Consider the following 19999-nt stretch of genomic DNA (forward strand, 5'->3'; position numbering starts at 1 on the left):
TGGGGAGTGCAAGGTGCAGGAGTGAAGGCACTGGACAAGGCTGTGGGAGTCCTTGCACTTGGAGGCAGGGTTGGAGCTCTGGAGCATCCTGGCTGCTGGGAACACACCCTCTCTGCTCCGCTGCACCTGATGGAAAAACAAAGCACTAAGGTGGCGTTGGAGCTGTTAGGAAGAAAATTGCACTGTGGTCACTATAAAATACATGCCTGGTATAATTTTAATAGAAATACGTGTGTGCAGATGGAAACGTGCACAAATAACATGTGAATATGTGTGCACCATCATGTTTAAAAGTCCTTCGGAGACAAACTCTTATCAGGTCTATATTGGAGTCAAGTAAAAGAAGTGATAACTGCTTATTATGTAAAATCTGGGGAGTCACAGCTGCTGAGGCTGTGGCTGCAATCTCAGTTAGTGAGAAGCCTGACAAGATCTCTTACATTGGCTAGTCCCTGTTTTTAGGCAACCTTTTCTGAGTTTTTACAGCCCTGTGCTGCTGTCTCATAGCATGGACAAAATCTGGTCATCCAGTCTGGGAAAGCCCCAGGGAAGGAGCTTGTGAATTGTATTTTGAATGCAGTGAGTGGGATTGTATCATCTACCTTTAAGTTTGCGTTTTCTTCTGTATACTATGGACCGTTGAAACTAAAAGCTTCCCCTTGAAACAATATAGTGAGAGATGGAAGTTCTGAACAAGGGCTCTGGCAGGTAGTTCTGAAACACAAGTGTAGTTTAAAGCTGTTCAAAAACAGCTGTAATGACAGTAATATCATATATTGCTGTCAGAGAAAAACACAATTTCTTCCTCAGTGGGGAGAGGGAAATAGCTGGTTAACAGCTACGAACTCACCTCCCGAGATTTACCTTTTCAGATGGAGCGCAAAGAAAAAATGTGAGGCTTTGCTATCAACTGTATATTGTTAGCTGTATTTGTTAGTTGCTTCGCTGCCAGGGTTAATGATGTGACTGGAGGCCGAGTAAATGTAATGTGTTCATAGGTAATGGTGTTAAAAATGAAACCTGGAAAGGCTGGCTGGCAGCCAGTCTGGGGCCCCCCGTTTCTCACCGTTGGGCTTGGAGATAAGCTGAGAAGAGGAGCATCTGTGTGAGAGCTGGGAGGAGAGGCAAAAAGGTTTAAAGTTGTACCTTACTATTTAGTTTCCGAACGACACCATGAGTGCTGCTGCCCGTGTAAGTGGTTTATTAGGACATGTAATGCCTGTAAAGTCGTTTCAGCAGAGGCAGCTGCGGTCTGTGAGGTTTGCTCTTACCACTCGCCTCCCATGGCTCATGGAAGCTCCTTTGACCCTGTATTTCTGCTGATCTTGAGTTGTGCGTTACACTTTTCAGCAGAAATATAAATTTATCGTAGAATTGGATATGAATTCTTACGTAGGAACCTTGGTGCAGAACATAGGTGGGGTGAATTTTGTTAGTATTCATATTCATGGAAGTTCATTTTAGAGATGGTAAAGGATGAGAACACCACTGGATTTATGGTGTTTCATGAAAAAGGTGCCTGCCTCTCCCTTTTTAGAAAGCATGATGTTAAAGAGCGTGGCTTTTAAATTATCACTTAGGCTGTATTGCCATCCCCCTCATTTCTGAGGTGATGCTTTGTGTTTTTAATCTCTGTTTTTGTTTTGATTCATTTTGAGTTTCACAGCTATGGCCTTAAGTAATCGTTCTGAATAAAAGCAAATCTGTTTTGGTTACATCAACAGGGCATTTAATGTCCACACAACTGCTAATCATTCTTCAATTTGTGCAATTAGAGTAAAGCTCGGGCCATAAGTGGTAGAAATATGAGCAGGTCTGAAGCTGCTCTCGGCTTACGTGCTACACAGGTGATTTTAGTCTGCTCCTGAGCCAGGGCGTATTTACTTCAGCTTAATTAAGCACCAGCCCTCCCAGTGCTTCAACTCCTAGTGCAGTCAGTGATCTTGATTCATTGGTTGGTCTGGAAGAAGATAACAGCCATGGCATAAAGGATGGAGTGTTTTTTCTTGCCGGCATGTGCTCATCACTGCTAAGTGCTCCCATTGATTACAGCAGCACGAGCACAGCTGAAAACAACACGGTTGGTGGTTTCTAGGATGCTTGTGCTACCGTTTTTACCCAGCCCTTGCCTTGTTGCTTGAGGACTTTATTTTGAAACAGAAGCAGAAGTGTCAGGCAAACATGTGCAAATGCTCGTTGTGATTGCTGTTTGGAGGGGCTACCTGCTGGCTCCCCAGGGTGATTTTGCAGCTGTATGCACTGAGCATCCCTAGGAGGCAGGCTCTGGTTGCTGTTGGGGTGCACTGGAACCAGTGTGCAGAAAGCAGGACAGGTACAGTACAGCTGGGTGGGTGAGTGGTTTGCTGAGGGTGTTGTAGACTGTGCTACTCTAGTCGCGTGCGTGTCATGTCATGTTTTCCCAAACTTTTAAATAGCTGGTGAAAAGCTTCAGCTAATGCTCCTTTAATAATTAATCGGTGTGAACAGACACATCTTTAAGCCATTTTCATTTTATATGGTGTGATAGACTTTTGATTAATTACCCTAGCTTGTAGAGCTGTAATAGGTTAGTGTCTTACTTAAGGGAAGGAAAGGCTGTACTTTCCTTGTCATTGACCAAACGCTAATGGATCAGGTAGAGGATGCAGTCAGCTGTAGTGCATGAACCCTCACAGGCACACAAGCTCCCCTGCCATGCCACAAGCAAAATGTCAGCCTCTCCTGAGTTCATCTGTTTACCTTGTTACGTGTTGGACTGGACACACCACAGTAGGTGCTGCTGGAATAGAAATTAATTCTTGCGAAGGGGCAGTAAACTGATTTAGAAGAGTTAGGCCCCTTCTTTCCTAATCAACTTGGCTACCTCATGTTGTGCCTAATTGAGATTACAAATTGCATCCTCTCAACCGTCTTGGTTTACACTTGAGCACTGGGAAATGTGTGAGGAAAGACAGCAAAAGGAGGGGAAATGCAGATGTAGGCAGTGATGTATGGGACCTCTGGGAGTAGACCTACTGCCAGGCAAATTGCCCATGTCAGCTTTCTGAGTAGGCTGTTTGCCTGGATTAGGGCAGGGCATGCTCTCAACGAGGTCTTAAATGCTGCCTCAAGACCCCCTTGATGCTGCAGCTGTTCAAATAAGGACTGTGTATTTTCATTGAATTTAGTATGAAAATGAATGATACAGTGGTCTCTAGGGCACTCTTCTAATATAATTTCGTGTAAAAAAAAAAAAAGGCTTTTCTCTTCCCCGTGTTTTTGTGAATGGACGGAGTATAGACACAACCCTTTTTCAAAGCAGTGTTGATCTGGGAGTGTTTGCAGTTTGATCTCGTAACTCCATCCATCTCCCTTAGATACAATTTGTCTGCGATAACTTGGCACTGCTTGGCAGCCTTTCATCTCCAGCACGCGCACGGCTGTCCCCGAGATGCAGCCCGTTCCTCCCAAAAACACGGCGGAGTTCACAGGAAAACTCAGAAGTGCTTGTTGATGGGTTCTTGGGTTGTTTTGGAAATGGTGCCCCCCTCGGGAAGGGTGAGAGAGCCTGGCCCGTAGCACAGGGCTGTTAAAGGCTTTTGGGACAGGAAGGATAGAGAGGTGCTCTGAGCAGGGGTTTATCAAGCAGCTTGACAGAGGTTTCTGGGTAGCCCCGTCCTGGAGCTGCTCTGGCTCTGGCCGCTGTTGTTTCTCGCCGTTCTTCAGCTGAGTGAGCTGAGATTAAAGGGTTTGTTATCCTGATGCTTTTCTTCAGGAGTTAATAAATGTAAAGGACGTTTTGGATTCTCTCTGGCCCCTAGATTTGATTGCTGAGCGTGGAATGGTTCAGAAGACTTTGTGTAGTTCAGGATTCAAAGCCACTTGAATAAACTCAGGGTTTAATAAACAAAAGATGGATGAGATGGTTCACTGTTTTTCCCTGCACATTTGCCTAAGGCTTTCAGCTGTCCAGAAAAATGACAAACTACATCAAACAGAACCAGTTATTGGTGGCAGGGTGTTTTTTTTAATATTTCATCTCAAGAAAGTTGCTGCTAAGGTGTTTTCCCTAGCTTCTGATACACTCTATTGGCAAAAGAGAAGAAAAAAAAGGTCTAAAAATCCTGTTTGAAAAGAGTTTAAAAAGTCTGTGATTATCATCATGAATTCACAGGATTTCTCTCGATAGAAATCTTTCTATATTAATACTAATTGGAAATGTTTTAAAGGTAGCATTTAGTAATATTTTAGTACTGTCGCCTGTAGTAGGATTTTGACCTTTTCACTGCCCCCATGAGCCTGGGCTATTAATCAGGGAAATTGCACATGAGACATGAGGAATGTCTGAGATAATTTACAAAATTCTGCAGGTCCTTTCTTGTGGACAAAAATATCTAAAACTTGGACTTCTTTAACTTGTAGAGGAGTCAAATTACAATAGTTGTACATGGTGTGTGCTTTAACTCTCAGCTTGCTAACAGCTCAGGGATTGCTGTATGCTCTGAAAGCTTGGGATGATATGGGAATGTGCTGTTACAAATTTGGAGGGGTTAAGAAGGCTTGTAGTTAATCCAAAATATAAAAATGCTGCTGCAGCAGAATTGCTTCGAGCTCTTTTAAAAGTCTTTTCAAGTTAAGATGACATTGCTTTTGGTTTAATATAATGAATTCAGTAAAGCAAGAAGGCACTGGCTGTTCTGCTTGTTCTCACTCTCTGGTGAGGAAAAGGGGGCTTAAAGGATTCTCATTCGGCTAAATAAAGTTTGACTTGCATGTAGTGTGATAAATTCGAGTAGAATGCTTTCAAAGATAAAGAGCCAAGTGTCTGCAGCTTTTGTGCCTCCAGTAATTTGCAAGCAACTGTCTTGGACAGTTGATGGAGAAGGGTTTGGGGATGGTGGGCTTTCCCAGGGTAGTTGGTCTGTTTGAAAAAAATAATCAGCTTTGCCTGGTTCACACAACGGTCTGTCAGTAGTTATTCAGCCTTGGTCTTAACGACGGCTGCTGCCTCCAAGTCTGCTGTGCCTGTAGTTTCCTGGTCTTCCCTGGTGCATCTTTGCTTCAGGCAGTGGTTTGATGAGCTTTTCCTGTTCACATGGGGAAGAAATGAAGTCCTGCTGGCTCCTCTTGTAGTGCTGGTGCTGCTGGGCGGCGAAGGCTCTCGAGGAGGCCCCAGGACGGGCGCTTGCAGGTTGGGTAGTGGAGTTTGCCAGGCTCTTGGAAGGGTCAGGATTGATCTTGCAGCGGTTCATCCAGCGTAACACCAAACAGGACTCACAGGAGCACAGGGCAGGCACGTGGCAGGTGTTGGTCTGGTGGCCAGTGCTGAACTCATAAGTAAAGACGCTGCAGTGTGTCCAGAAGCTTTGCCATATAATCAGAGGACGTGGTTTTCCATGCTTGCTGGCCGAGGAAGGTGCAGAAGGAGGGTTGTATCTGTGACATCCTGACAGTTCATTTCAGCCCTTGGGAGCTCTCCTCTTGCCTTTGCTCAGGAAGGAGTTCCATTTGCCAGGAATGGCCACTTTGGTTCAGCTAGCAGTGTGAGTCATAACTAGTATCTGATGAACACTGTCAAGGAAGGTACTTACTTTTATTTTGCATTTTTAATAATTCCATCAGATGACTTCCCTAGGAGATGCCAGGTTGCAGGCACGCTCATTTGGAGGAAGGCAGGTTGATGTGAGTGCAGAGATTTCTGAAGCCTATAAATCTCGGCTGAAGAGCAAGCCCAGAATCCTTTTTCACAGAGGTCTAAGCCCCCATGACCCGTCTGGTGCGAGGCTTTAGAGCTTCTGCAGGTGAGACAGAAGCGCAGCAGAGCAGTGAGGAATCTGCAGTGCCTCAAGCAGCCTTTTTCTGTTGGTGTCCTCGGCGTGATGCAGAAGGTTAATCTGTCAGGAATTATGTCTGTGAGCTTGGAGGACAGAATAAGCTTCATTCTGAACGGCAGTGCTTCATGAGGAATAGCTATTCAAAGTCCTTCACGTATTCTTTTTAAAAGGGCTGTAAACAAATTGTTTCTCATAAACCACCTGCATACGTAAAGCACATTTCCTACTGCCAGCATCTCCTGGAGTTGGATTGCTGATTTAGCCCTGACAGTGCCGTGGGTACTTTGTTCTTTTGCTTAAAAAGCTGATCATTGATACTTTTCCAAATGTTTCCGTGTCTTTAGTTCAAAATATCCAATGCATTGCTCCTCCAGACAGAGGGGATACCAGCTGCATGAGGAAAGTTCTTATTCCATTGCCTCCTGTCCTACAATCGGGAATGTCCTGTGTCCTTCATGGAAGAGGTTTGGGATTGATTTTTCCCTAGAAGACAGTGGGAGAGTGGTAAAGGGAAAACCAGAAGTCAGATAAAGGAGTCTGTCTCAAAGCCCTTTTCAGAAACCACCTCTACCCTCTGAGAAGAGAAAATTACCTTGTATGTTGCATATGATTTAGGCTGAATTTTTTTCCCTCACATTTCAATTCTCGAAGAACTTTTAAAGGATAAAATACAAAAATAAGATTTAAACCCAGCCTGTCAGCAAAGGGTAATGCATTCTGAAGCAAAGCCTCTGGGTTTTGAACCTTTGCTGGTTGACCCCTAAAATACTGCTCATGGGCCACTTTCCTGCTATAGCTACTTCTCAGACATTCAGTGAATGCTCACCAGGTAAAAGGACTTGACTCACTAGCCACAGAGTGAAGCAGCAAGATTCTTCCATGAAAGTTCTTGGACAGCATCCAGGTCAGTGGGAAGTGTCCTGGAATTTCAGACCTGAAATGTGTGGCTCTGCCTGTAGTGTCTGCCTTCTTCCTGCTAGGAAATGTTGGATGGTTCTGTAAGATGAACTCGTTTTTCCAAGCATTGGATGGGCTGCCTTTACTGCAGGCAGTGTGATGGCTTTTGTGTGAAGAAGAGAGACTTCTTCATTACTCTGTCCTCAACCCATCCCGCTTTGGGGTCTTTGCTACGTGGCGGGTGAGAGCACTTGGTTCTGCTGGAGCTGCTCCTGCCTTTCCCCATCAGTGACAGGGTTGGCATGTGTCACTTCAGACGAGCTTACACTGCCGTTGTGTGTGCTGTGACAGGAGCAGAGCTGCCCATTTTCTGACAAGGCTCTGGTGGTACAGCAAGTCCTGTACTTGATGGGTGGTGTGCCCTACACTTTCTAAAATTTAATGCTCTGATGCAGAAATTGGGGAATGAGTGCATTCCAAGCATAGACTGACCTCCCTTCTACAGGATACACACTAGCAGCTCCTTTTGCAGGACTGTCCTGACCTTGTTTATTTTGGATTTAGGCACCGTAAAATAGCTTGTTAATTGCTGCTCATTTAGAATTATAATTAGGTGTTACCAGATGAGTTCTGTAATACACAATTAAAATCTTATAAAAAATTTTGTGGCTTTTAATACTTCATTTATTGGTTAAAATTTAATTCAGAGTACACTGATTGCAAGCTCTCTGTGTATGTGCATAATTATTAAAACCCACAAGGGTAAAACAAAGCAGGTTTGAACGATGCAGAATCCGTGCACTGCCTGGAGGTCAAGCAACCAGGGACACAAGGTCTGGCATTGGATAACTTTGTCCTGCTTTTCTGTAGCCTGAGTAAAACATAGCCCTGGCATGAATGTGGTGGTGTGTACTGTGGCTGCTTCGGTAAAACCACTCCCCTGCTCACACCTGGCTCAGGTCCACTCTAACTGATGGGCTGGGCACATGTCTGGAAGTGATGGACATAGAGCTGCAGTCTTTGAGCCTATGAACTTTTCAGTGGGAATGTCATCAAAAACCACTTTTGATGCATTAGTCTGCAGGTAAGAAAAGGCTTGGACATCTTGGTGGCATTGCATGTCCAAAAGTAAGTGCTTAAAACTTGGAGCATGTTCCTCATGCGTCGCGAAGAGCTTCAGAGTTGTTGTTTGTTGGCAGCCAAAGAGTTGTTGCTGTGCTGCTGTTAATGTAATATGTTTGGATTTGATGAACAAGGGCTGCATTTTGTGTTGTGAGCTCCACACCAGTGTCAGCCATGTGGAGGAACAGGGGCTGTTCCTTTTCTTGGAGTTGTATTTGACCAAGTCCTCTTTAAGCTTTCCTTTGTTTCTCATCAAGCTAGGTAATGTCTTTTCCCTTTAAGATCTGTTCTGTTTTTCTGCTGGAAGGTTTTTTTTTTTTCCTTCAGGATTTTACATTCTGGCAACTAACAAAATTAAAATAGCTTTCCTCCTAAGTACTGTAAAACGTACATTGAATCTGATTTTGACGGCGCCAAGTATGCATTTCAACACACTAATGTACGAATGGATTGAAAAAACAGCTAGCAGTAATTTTCTTTCCTTAGGTTTTACTGAATACTATCCCAAGAAGCTGCACATTATGTATTATCCTCTTTATGTTTTAGTCAAGGTCATGTAAAGGTGGAGGCCTGGAAGGAAAAAGTGGATAATTTCAACAGTAAAGCTTCGAAGTCACTGCAGACGGCATATGGGATGTCTTATTTTTCAAAGATCTTTCCATCTGCTATTTGCAGAAGTCTCCATTAGGAAAGGGCAGTTCTGTGTGAGGTACATAATTTATTTCTGTTTTAGGTTGATCTTTTATTAGGATTTGGGTTTATCTTGACTCAGACCATTAGCATGGGACCGTTCTTCTGGCAAAGAGAACACACAGAAATTGTCAGATCTGAAATACAGAGGAAATGCTCTCAAAGTTTGAGGAAGAGGAGTTCTTTAAGACTTGAATTACAGAAATCCAAAGCAGGCTACCATCTTGTGGAAGCAGATGTGTTATGGTGGTGGATTTTGTTTGTTTTCCTTTGGATACCTTACTTAAGGTTGAATTGCAACACTTGAGTGTTCTAAAGCCATAGGATGTAATGGAGGAGAAGCACACTGAAAGGTGAAGAATATCCTGTATCTATTTGTGCCATGTGAGTGCTGTGCTGAATGTGAGAACTGATCTCTCTTGCTGCCTCTCCACTGTAGAAACAGCAAAGCCTCTGGAAGTAGCAATATAGCGGCTATCACTGAATACCCCTGGCCAGCAAAGCATGCCTTGGCTGGTAGTCAGAAAATGTTTGGGTAGAAAAAGCGAAAACACACGTAATCTGTTATAAATTTAGCATGGATTTTGTGGTGGATGAGGAGGGTCCATGGGAGGTATGAGACCTCCTGGGGTGCAAGGAGCAAGCGAGTATTTTGTAGGGGAGTGATGTACCCAACTTAGCCGAGAGGGAGGTGATGCCGTTCACTTTTGCTCTGTGTTTTGGATTTGTTTCTGCGTTTGGCAGAGGCAGTCGTTACAGGCTCGTTAAGATGTGCAGAATATTTTTAGCCTCCCACCTTTCCTCGTCTTTCTGTTCCAAAGCAGGTGAGGTTGCGCATCCTGGATGAGGTGGCAGGCAGCCACCAGGGATCCATGGCCACCAGGGATCCACGGCCGTGTGGAGCCTCCCGATCTGCTGCCCTTGAGTGCTCAGCGCTTGTGTGTGGTCCCCACGTGCGAGTTTACGGTTCACTTGTAGGATGTGTGTGTGAAGACGTGAGCCTGGAAGCAGATGTTGGCCTGTGTTGAGGAGTGCTGGCATTTGCTCCGTGGCATGAAAGATGGAAACGGCCGGTCTGTCCAAAAAACGTTGGATTCGCTGCAGCTTTGATGCAGCTGTTATCTCAGTCCCTCTGGACAGGAAGTAACTAGGAAACTACTGCTTTGATCTGGCAAACAAAGGAGACTTGTAAAATATATTAATTGATTTTCTTCCATCAAACGGTTTTGAACACACAGCCCCAGATGTGAGTGAGACAAAATCCGATGTGTGTATGTTGTGTGTGTCTTACTTTACAGAATGAGATGCGAGAACCCCAGATTTAATTTTTAGCCTGAAGTGCTACTGAAGGAGAGAAATAGTTTGGAATGAAGAATTTGGAATTGAAATTTTTGGATTCAGACAAAGTTAAGACTGACTTGCCACCATTAATTCAGGATTTCTCAATTTGAGGACATTTGTTCTCTTCATCTTCAATAAGCATTATATTACACCTGGGGCTTGGTTTTTATTTACATCCCTTTAATATGGCCTAGGTACTCTGTCATATATGCTATTCAGAGGTTGTTTTCTTCTGCCAAAGCAAAGCTAGGGGGCCTTATTAGGAGTTAAAAAAAAGGATAATCATAAATTTAGCATCTTATTACAATAAGCTTGATTGCATCTTGGTTTCTTTATAGGTTACAGAAAGAGTTTTCATTTTTCATATAGAAGGCAATTGCATGAAACTCGTGCTTTCATAGTTCCTGCTTATTAGTTGCGGAGGGAATTTCTGGGTGCTGTCTTCCATGGTAACAGCCAAATGCCTCCAGAGCCAGCGGGACTGCAGGATGCTGGGGGCGTTCTGCATGGAGAGAATTCAGTTTAATAAATGTAATAAGTCCATTTACCCTACTGGGCTATGTTAACTACCTGCATATAAACTGAGCATACATAATGTTTGGGCAAAGGTTATAGAAGCAGTTTTTGCAGGCAAGGCTAGCTCCAGAGCACACCGAAACAGCAGCTATTCTTATTTTAGCCCTCAGTAATGCACACAGTAATGGGGTTCAAGCAGTATCTGTGGTGGAGACAGTAATAACAACTACGATATAATTAACTTCAAAACCCTTTAGGAGAGAATAATTCCAAAAATCTAGCATCGAAAACGTTCACAGTTTCACAAGATGAGAATTACAGAAAGTTTAATTGGATATATAAAACCCCTCCAGTAGGGCATAAGTTGTCTGCTAAATGATGGCGTTAGGAAGAAGCCAGCCCCGTGGCTGCCTGCTGCTGTCTCCTCCTGCACGGGCTTGTGCTGGCTGGGGCCGGGATCCCGTCGGATGGAGCGGGGCCGCTCCTCAGCTGGCGGTGCCCACGTCTGGAAAGGGTGGCAGCCAAGGCGTCTTTGAGAACTTGGCGTTTCGTGGGTGCTGGGTTGACCCGTGGAGAGGGATTATCGTCTCTGTTAGCGGGATCAAAGCAGTAAGTCCTTTTTTTTTTTTTTACTCGGTTGCCGCGTGTGAGAGTGGCTGCGAGACGGTGGGTGGAGGTTTTGTCACCAGTGCGTGCGTGCTTTCCAGAGCCAGACTTAAAATAGCTCCAGGCACAAGTAGTTTGCTCAGGATTATTCAATCGCTGGTGTATTTGGCAATACCGAGTCAGCAGGGTTGAAGGTGTTTGTGGGATCCTCGAGCAGGGCTTCGTGAGCGCCCACAACTGCGGCGAATACGTCGTTGAGCTCAGAGGGGCCAAGAGCACCAACGTGTTGAGAATGATGGTAAACTTCAGAAAGGGTGACTTAGAAGGAAGTGAATAAGTTACTCAGAGCATGCCTAAAATTAGAATGGGAGAAAGTAGGAGTAGGAAAGAAAGAAGAGGGTGAAAGGAGGGGAGTGAACCGGTTTCTTGATGTGGTTTGAAATCCATAGTGGAGTATAAGGAAGCAAGCTGGGAAAAGCAGTTAAATTAGCAAGGCTGGGGGTAACTCATGCTAGGTAGGTGGCAGGCTTGAGAAGCTGTTTTGAGATGAAAATTTGGAAACCCAACTCCCAGCTATCAGTGGTGGAGTGTATAAAGTATGACGAGCATAAAAGGAAAATTGAAAAGATCCAAGGTGGGCTTTGAAGAACTGATGACTATACATCTAAGATAAATAATTTAGGCAAATCAGAGCCATTGTCTTGTGTGAAAATTTGTCTTAGTGAGTTGATGTGAGGTTAAGGGTGGCAGTTAAGGAAGAGGAGTGTACTGCCAAAAAGGGCAAAGTACTTTGCATCAGTTTTTAACCACTAAAAATGTTGTGGAAGACTCAGTACTGGTATTGTGCCTAGTCGTTCTAAACATAAAAGCTAAGCAAATTTCAGAAATTGAGGTCTTGGCAAAAGCAGATTTGGAATAAGCTGTTAATCTGAAAGGCATTAAATGAGCAGACCCCAATAGTATGCTGTGTTACATAAAACATAACTGAACTTCCAGCAAAAGTAAGGGATTTTTAGTTAAAGAGAACTTTTTTTTTTCCCCGAGGAGAAAGTTCTTTGTATACTTTGTATTCTGGTTGAAGCAAAAATTACTGAGAAAATAATAGAATACCTGAAAGATCAGGTTCTCCTAGGGTCCCGCTTTGATGGATTCTGCCAAGGAAAACAGTTCTAGTAGTTACTCAAAATACCCAAGCCAGAGAATGTGATTACAGTTGGTTCAGATTCCAGGAGGTCTCTAAAAAATTTTGACACCAAGGCCTCTTAAGGAACCTGGATAGACATGTGGATAGAGCAAAAGCATTCTTACAAAGAATAAACTGATACAGTTTTGAAATAGGATTGATTTAGGATTTCATTTGGTTTTCAAGCCAGTAGACACCATGCAAATCCTTGAAGCGATGGAAGAACAGATTATCCCTCATCTGGTCAATCGTTTGCGTGTTCTTGCTGTTTTGGTTAAAAATTAGTTCTGGTGCTCAGTGGATCTTACATCTGCTGCACTTCGTGTGTTCTGTCAGTCTGAGAGATGCAGAACCAGCGTGTTTGGCATTGCTGGAGCCAGATGCAGGAATATCAGTACCACAGCTGTACAGTCAATAGCAGTCAGCTGTGGTGTGTTGTCAGCAGCAAGCCCAGAAGGACCATGTCCTCAACTCTCCCCCTCTTTAGTTTAAAACCTTCTGTCTGCATCCTGGATGTGCAGAACTTGATGCTCCAGAGTTGGATTTAGAGGAGAGGACTTAATACTTGTGATTTTAGTCTTACCAGTGTGTTCCGTTGTGCTGAATTCAGTCAAGCCTGTTAGGGCACCATCATTTGTGTTAAGAATATATTGTCACATGTGTAGCAATTTGCAGTAAAAGCACAGGAATTCTGGCTTTGTGGAAGTGTCTGACTCGTGAGCGTGTTCCTCCACGTTAGGGGAGTTTGCTGATAGTTAAGGAATAGCTGAACTTAGTTTTATTTTCTGTAGGATTTTCTGCCGCCCTGGATCTGTAATCCATGCGTCTGGGTGCATTGCTGGGCCCATTCTACAGATGTGAAAGACCTCTGTTAAAAGGGAGATATGCAGTAGTTTACTTCTTTGAAGGAGACTTTACAGCAGGCATCAGTAGCCTCTACACTTGGGTAGTGTGATCTACAGCAGCCTGTGCTTAAGGCTCACTGTGAGTGATGGCTGGGCATGTGAGGCTCAAGGCTGATCTATATTTTAAGTGGATGTTTTAACTTATCACCATAGTTATTTAACAGGGCCCTTCATAATCCTTGTTCCGGTGGAAAAATTCCTCTTTCTTATCTAGTGTTGTCTGCAGGCAATGACACCTTCAGAAATTAATGTCTTCAGAAGCAAATGTAGCCATTTAGGCTGACAGGAATGTCCCAGTTGTGCTTGCATCCTGCTTAAAAGTGAGTCTTTCCCTCTCCTCCTTTCCTTGGGTCAAGTTGGGATTGCATGCTCAGGATCAGAAAGACCTGTAGCTGGGCCAGCTTGTTGCTTAAATGCTTCACACTTTTTAATGCTTTGTCAAAAGAAGGAGAGTCTTTTTAAAGTACTTCTGAACTGTTCTTGCTGTTACATTTATTGCTCCATACCAATCTGTCTCTGTTATTTTGTTGGTTTGTTATGGGTTTTTTCCCAGATTATGGGATATGTTGGGTTGTTTCTTTTGAGTTTTTTTCCCGCCCCATTTTTAATTTCTATGCAAACAGGTGATGAAACATTTTCCTGCTGGAAAAAATACTTCTGTGGTATTTTTTTTTTGTCTGGACAGTTTACTGAGAGTATTCAACATGCACTTTCTCTTGCTCTGTCTCATTCCATTACTCAAAGTTATATACCAGTGGCTAATTATACTCCTCCACTGCTTTTCTTGGTGTTTGTATCCTTCATGTACTTATAGATGGTTATCAAATCCCCATCTTGCTCAGCCTGTCTGTCTCGTGCTTGTGACTTGACAGAGATTTTTATCCTTCCTGGTTCTTGAATTGCTTTGCTCATTCCTTCTCCCCAGGTGGTTTGAGAGTCTTCTAACTGAGAGCATCAGATTGATGCTCTGGACCTGCTCCCACCTGGGTCCTGGAAGTGGTACCTTTGCTCATGTGGCAGTTGCTTTAGCTTTTGGCCTTTTTACTGTATTGCAAGTTCATATGAAGTTCCTCCCTAAATCTATCCTGGTGTTGCCATCTTCATATATCTCCCCACTGAATCTCTAATACATTCCCTGCATGTGGGAGTTTGGAGTGAAATGAGACTCATTTTGTCTTTTTTGGCCATATTGCTGTACTCCCCAAGTCTCTTTATATTATATTTCTCCCAGAAAAGCACAAAGAAATCTATGCTAAAGGAATACTAATGCAGTGAAGTGAAACATTCAGAAGTCATTAGCTTGTGTGTAACTGTGCTTCTACAACTTTTAATGTGTGCAATGTGATGATCTTGAATTATATGGTGTGTCATGGTTTTCCTCTTCCTCCTTCAGAGCACAGATGAGGCGTTATGTACAGAGTGAAGCAGCTGAGCTGTAGCCAGTTATTGTTCTCACTTTCAGCAGAATAAATAGCTGCCTCGTTGCTCTGTGTGGCACGTGGCCCCTCCTTGCTCCATCAATTCTGGGTTGCCATCATTGGTGTGGCACCCCAAAGTCGATTGGGTGGTGGTGTGTTGATTGGGTCCCTGTGGAGCACTGGTTTCCCTTCAGGCTACTTGTGTAAAATACAAGGTAGTGGGTAGGTGTCCAGAAGGAAAATTTGGGGTTTTGTTACGTGTTGCACATGCAGTAGCACTGGGAAAAGCTGATGCAGTTTTAGCCCCATCTTTGCTGTCATGTGGGTGTTGTCCAGTTGGTATCTTCTGACCTGCATCCTTGGGCTCACCTTGCAAACGTTCAAGAAGTTTCCACCTTGAAAAACAAACACAATTGTTTGAGGTTCCTTTTGAAAAGACACTGTTACATCTCCAGGTCAGATAAGGACATTGCTTACGCACTGGGCTTTCCTTCCTGCCCTGTAAGTTTCTAGAGAGCCTCTTAACCGCGTTTCACAGCAAAGGCAGTGTCAGTAGTCACACACACAACGAAACCTGGCAGTTCTGTGGATGTACAGGGGTTCCTGGAGGGAACTTTTTGTGCTGACTTCTTAGATTCTTTGGGTTGCAAAGTAGCTTAACCTAAAAGGCGATTTCAGTGCAGTATTTTTTGTCCCTGGTTTGGAACGGGCGGTCTTGCTTTGGGGATGCTCCTCTTCACCATGCTGTCCTTGGCTAGCGACCCCACATGACACTTGCTTCAGTTTGTCTTCCAGAAGAGTTCATAGAGGACATAAGCTGTTCAGTGCTGGTTTGAAATTCCTCTTGACTCTTTAAAGTTGTCTGCTTTTTCTAATCTCTTTGCCGTCTCCTGTGAGACATGCTCATTGCCAGAATTTCTTAGTACCATATGAGCTGTTGGTATTCTTGGCTCTGTTTTAAATGAGTCCAGCTTTTTCTGCCTGTCTGAAAGAATCAAACCGTGCAGGTTTCAAAAAATGTCCTCAAGACCGCCTCTTTTCCATCCACTTGCCCCATGGCAGAACGGGATATATAAAAATGAAGTTTGCTTTTTTTTTTAATTTATTGTGCTTTCCTGCTTTCTAGTTTTTCTGCCAAACTAGCACTCTGGAGCTGTAACACTGAGTTTGGAGCAGAGGCAGGGAGTTTAGCTTGCTAAACTCAAAGCTGTTTTTGCAAAGCCATCTGGAGTGCTTAGCCTCAGCCTAATTTTGGGTTATGTAGTCTAGAGTTTAGAATATTGCCAGGACCAGATGCAGAAGGAGAAATGAGAATGCACGTGTGTTTGTGAAAAACTTCTTCAACAGTGTCTGGGCTCCCAAAGACAATATATTAGTTCTGAGATGCTAACCAAAGCAGTGAGATAAAAGGAGGCCTTCAGATGAAGGGACTGAGGTCATCTGGTGCACGGCAAATAATTCCAGATGCAAGAGAAACCAGCTTGAAGAGACGTGAGATTGCTGGGGGCAAGACACACTAAGAATCTTAAGAACGTTATTTGATCAGTTGCCGTTGGATTTGATTTTGCCAAAGCAATACTGACTTGGTATTTGTTGAACTTGTCACCAAAATCTACCAACCTTATTTGTTTTTTAGCTGCCTTCTTATCTCAGGCTGCCTTCTGCCCTGGGAGAGGAAACCTTTAGCATTGGTTTGAGGTGGGCTGTTTAAAGCTGTCAGAGTAACACTGGCCTTCTAAGGGTTAAATGAGCTTCAGCTCATTTTTATTATAATCATCATTATCATAATACCCTGTCGCCTTGCTTTGACTGTTGGGTTGTCTTGTTGGGAAGGAGCACCTCCCTTCTAAAAAAGTTGGGAAAACTGAACCACTAGGAGAAGCTTTTTTTCAGTATTTTCAATTTCAAAAGAGAATGACAGCTACTGAGATTATTAAAATTTTAAAACATTCCAATTTAAAGCGCTTTAAATATTGAATGCAGACAACTTTTCCATAGGCAGAGCAACCATGGAAGGAGGAGGTGGCAAATTTTGATCCTATTAAAGGCCAAAGGTGCTCTATTAATTTTGGAGGGACAGACAGCAGTCTTGCATAAGAAAAATGGGCATTTCTACCAGATGGTAAATTATTGTATAGCATTAAACAGTTGAAAAAGATCAAGTCTATGAAGCATCTGGTAGCGTATCTGAGAATTCATCAGTTTTGCATGATGCATGCTGTATTTATCTCATGGGCTGGAGAGGAAAGTTATAAATCTGTCAGTCTTGAAACTGGAGAGAAGCTTGATCACATTTGCTGAAAGAAGAGAGAAATCAAGAGACAGGCCTATTCTTTAGCTGAGTTTTTTTGTGTTCCTGAGAGTTACTCCTGAATGAGGGCTGTGGAGGTGCCATTGACATGACTCTGAGCAATCTGCACTCAAGATACACCATTAGATGAGGCACTTTTGTTGTTAATGGAAGTGAATGAAAGAGGAAAAGCTCTCTGAAAGCTATTCATCCCCAGTGTGGTCTGACAAATACCTAAGATGTTTTCAGCACCACCTGTAAAACTTCTTCTCTGTCCTAATCTGAGAGAGTTTGACACACATCATTAGTTTTGACACAGTAATTTCAACCCTTGGTGTTTCCCACCCCCCCTTCCTCCGTGAGAACGGTAAAGTCTTAAGATTCTGGTTGATGGCTGAGCCAGGTGAAATGCTGCCCAAAGGTTGCTTCAGTGGATTCCCTTCTCTGGGCAGCACAAATCACCCCTGTCCATGCAGAATTTAGGAGCATAATCATCACTCTTAATGCAGGCATTCCTGCGTGGGCTGTATCTGGAGAGCTGGCTAACACCGGGCAAACAGCGTGGGGACTGGGCTGAGCTTCCTATCGGAATACAGCTTGTGCAGCTATAAAAAATACAACTACCTGTGCCTCTCTCTGCTGTGTAAGACATGTTAATGGTGCTTTTAGTAATCCTTTGGTGAGGCATGAGTGAGGATATGAAGTTGGAGGGCAGCACAGGCAACGGAGCGTGCGGCTGGTACAAAGAACACCTTTTGCAGTATTCAGAATCTTGCTGCTGAACTTAGTTCGATTTATGCTTTCTCATTGAGACAATAAAAGAAGGATGAGATGATCAGTATTCTCTCTGCATCTAGGTTAGAGCTAGGTTATTTTGTAAAGTATTTTCAGATGTCTTGGCTGCAGGAGGTGTTGCATAAATAAAGATTTCTCCGTGTTGTGCGATATTACAACGTGTGAAAAGATTTACTGTGCAAATACAGTAACAGAATGGAGAAGAATCATGATCTGCTGTTTGTTAGTGTGATGCGATGTAAATATTTGCCAAGGTAGATTCTCTTGAGATTTCTTGTGGATTTCTCTAGGCACCATCGTTGCTGGCATTCTTTGAGTGCTGTGTTTTTGTCAGAAGTGAGTGTGTTTGTAACTTGTGATACTTCCATCAAAACCTCAGTGGTTTTCAAAAAAAAACCAAACCCCAACATCCCACAAAAAACCCAGACGTCTCCTCTGTCAAAAACCTAGCAAAATGCAAAAATATCTTTGGTAAAGCAGCCTTGAAGACATTTTTGAAATGTCTGCCAGCATGAGTAAGAGTGGAACGTCGGGCCACACACAGCCTGTGCACTTGCAGATACTTTGCTTCAAGGATGCTCACGGGGTCCACTCGGGCTGGCATCTGCCAGGATGAGATTTTTTTCACTAATAATGCTGTGTTGCTGACTTTTGGTTACCTGGAGCTTAGAGGGAGAATCTCATCAACTTTTTAATGACTGTTGGGCTTGCTCTGAGATGCCCTGAACTCTAAGTCAGTGCCCTGTCACTGCTCGCTGTAGTCACTGAGGGCATGGGGCTTGCTGACTCCTTTTTAGTCTGTCTTAACAGGCAGACCTTGGACTTCTAGGTGAAAGTACAATGAGTATATTCTCATGAAAAGATAAAGAAGGTGGGCATACAGGAACTGTATTCTTTTTAAATACTTGACTTTTTTGGTCGGTTCTCAAGGAATTTTCTGTATTTCAGTATTCAGGCAGATGCCCAAATTAAGATGATTTGCCAGGTGGTTTGCTTTGTTTTGGAGAAGGAGTTATCAATCATCTTCAAGGCAGCCATCCTTTCCCTTTTTGTGAGTGTGAAGCTGAGGTGTTTGCTTTGGGTAAAGCTTCTCTTTATAGACATTTTCTTAATAACATTCTACTGTGGCTCTGTTAGCCCTGTGAGCTGACAGCTGCTTCAGTTCAGCTTCTGTTTCTTCTGCTTGAACCCGTTGAGACTTGTCTGGTGTACACCAGCCCAGCTGGATGGCCCAAGCTATGCTTCACATGTAATTTGACCACAAACCAGCCTTACATATGCAGTCAAACATGTCTGTCTTGGGCAGATGGACAAAGAAGAGTTACACGAGTGCAAGACCGTGCCTTGTATTTAATGTGCAACTTCAGAACTATTTGTTTTGAATAGCAGCAACCAAAGGATGCATTAATAGGCCATAAAACAGGCTGTACACGAAGATAAACCTGGAGATGGGTGTGCATTTATGCCTCGTGACCCTTGAAATCAGCTTATTGGCTTGAGGGACATCAAGTGCGGCGCTCTGTTGCTCATGCAGCAAAGATAGTTAAATTTCACTTTGAAAGTATCTGTAATGATGTCTTTACGGTGTAGTTCGGTGTATTGGCAGTTAATCTATGTGTCATGTTTGATCATCTTCCATTTCTCCCTCTCTTGGTTTGCAGGAGTGAGTTTGTGTCTGCAACGCTGGATGTACTGACCGCTTGCCTCAGACTGAAGAGGACTTGCTCTGCTTTGGAATATGGTGCCTAACTTCTGCATCCCAGTACTCACTGTGCCAGCAGCCATCCTCTGCTGCTTGATGCTGCCTTCAGCAGGAGCGGACAGTAAGTGACACACTCGGGTTTGGACAGCTTGAGTACCTTGCAGAATTTCTTTTTGAGAATTATTAAACCTCTTTGGTTTGTACTGGAAACACCGAGAGCTAAGGGACAACTACCCCCACCCAACCCACCCCCTCCAGTCTCTTCTTTCCCAGTGAGCGCACTGCAGATAAACAGGATGTGTGTGAAAAGGGGCACAAGCAGAACTAAAAAAGACTGACAAAAATTTATTCAGGCGCAGGAAGAATTTCTGTAGTAGCTGCAAGATCAAAACCTGACAGTTTGATTTCTAACACGTAGAGATGAGTAAAGAAAATTGGGGGCGGAGGAAGAAAGAAGTATTGGGGTCACAGTAATCCCTGTTACTTTTTCCTTGTTCTTTTGCCAGCTCTCGTAATTTGTGTAGCACTGAGACATCTCTCCTGAGTCAGCAGGCGACTGAGAGCTGTTGGGGAAGAGGGTGCGAGTTTTTACCTTCTGGTGTAGCTCTCCTACACCTCTATTTCAGCAGAATTGGAGTAGAATGTTTCCTTGTGGTCGTGCTTTAAGCTGTTGTGCCTGTGCCTGTTGTCCTGGCAGTCTTGCAGAGCTGCTGTGACTGGC

At 43.6% G+C, this 19999-nt stretch overlaps 1 protein-coding gene across 15 annotated transcripts in view; it reads left to right on the forward strand.

Moving 5' to 3' along the window:
- Positions 1-19999, forward strand: part of PTPRF (protein tyrosine phosphatase receptor type F) — a 370907-nt gene that overhangs the window by 110589 nt on the left and 240319 nt on the right. For all 15 annotated transcript variants that reach the window (XM_050306448.1, XM_050306452.1, XM_050306451.1 and 12 more), the window contains one exon: positions 19238-19399. In XM_050306448.1, coding sequence (XP_050162405.1) covers positions 19315-19399 — 85 coding nt within the window. In that variant the 5' untranslated portion in view covers positions 19238-19314. The remainder of the gene's footprint in view (positions 1-19237; positions 19400-19999) is intronic.

The sequence above is a fragment of the Myiozetetes cayanensis genome, unplaced genomic scaffold (assembly GCF_022539395.1).
Source record: "Myiozetetes cayanensis isolate MyiCay16 unplaced genomic scaffold, myiCay2020 scf12, whole genome shotgun sequence".
Lineage (NCBI taxonomy): Eukaryota > Metazoa > Chordata > Aves > Passeriformes > Tyrannidae > Myiozetetes > Myiozetetes cayanensis.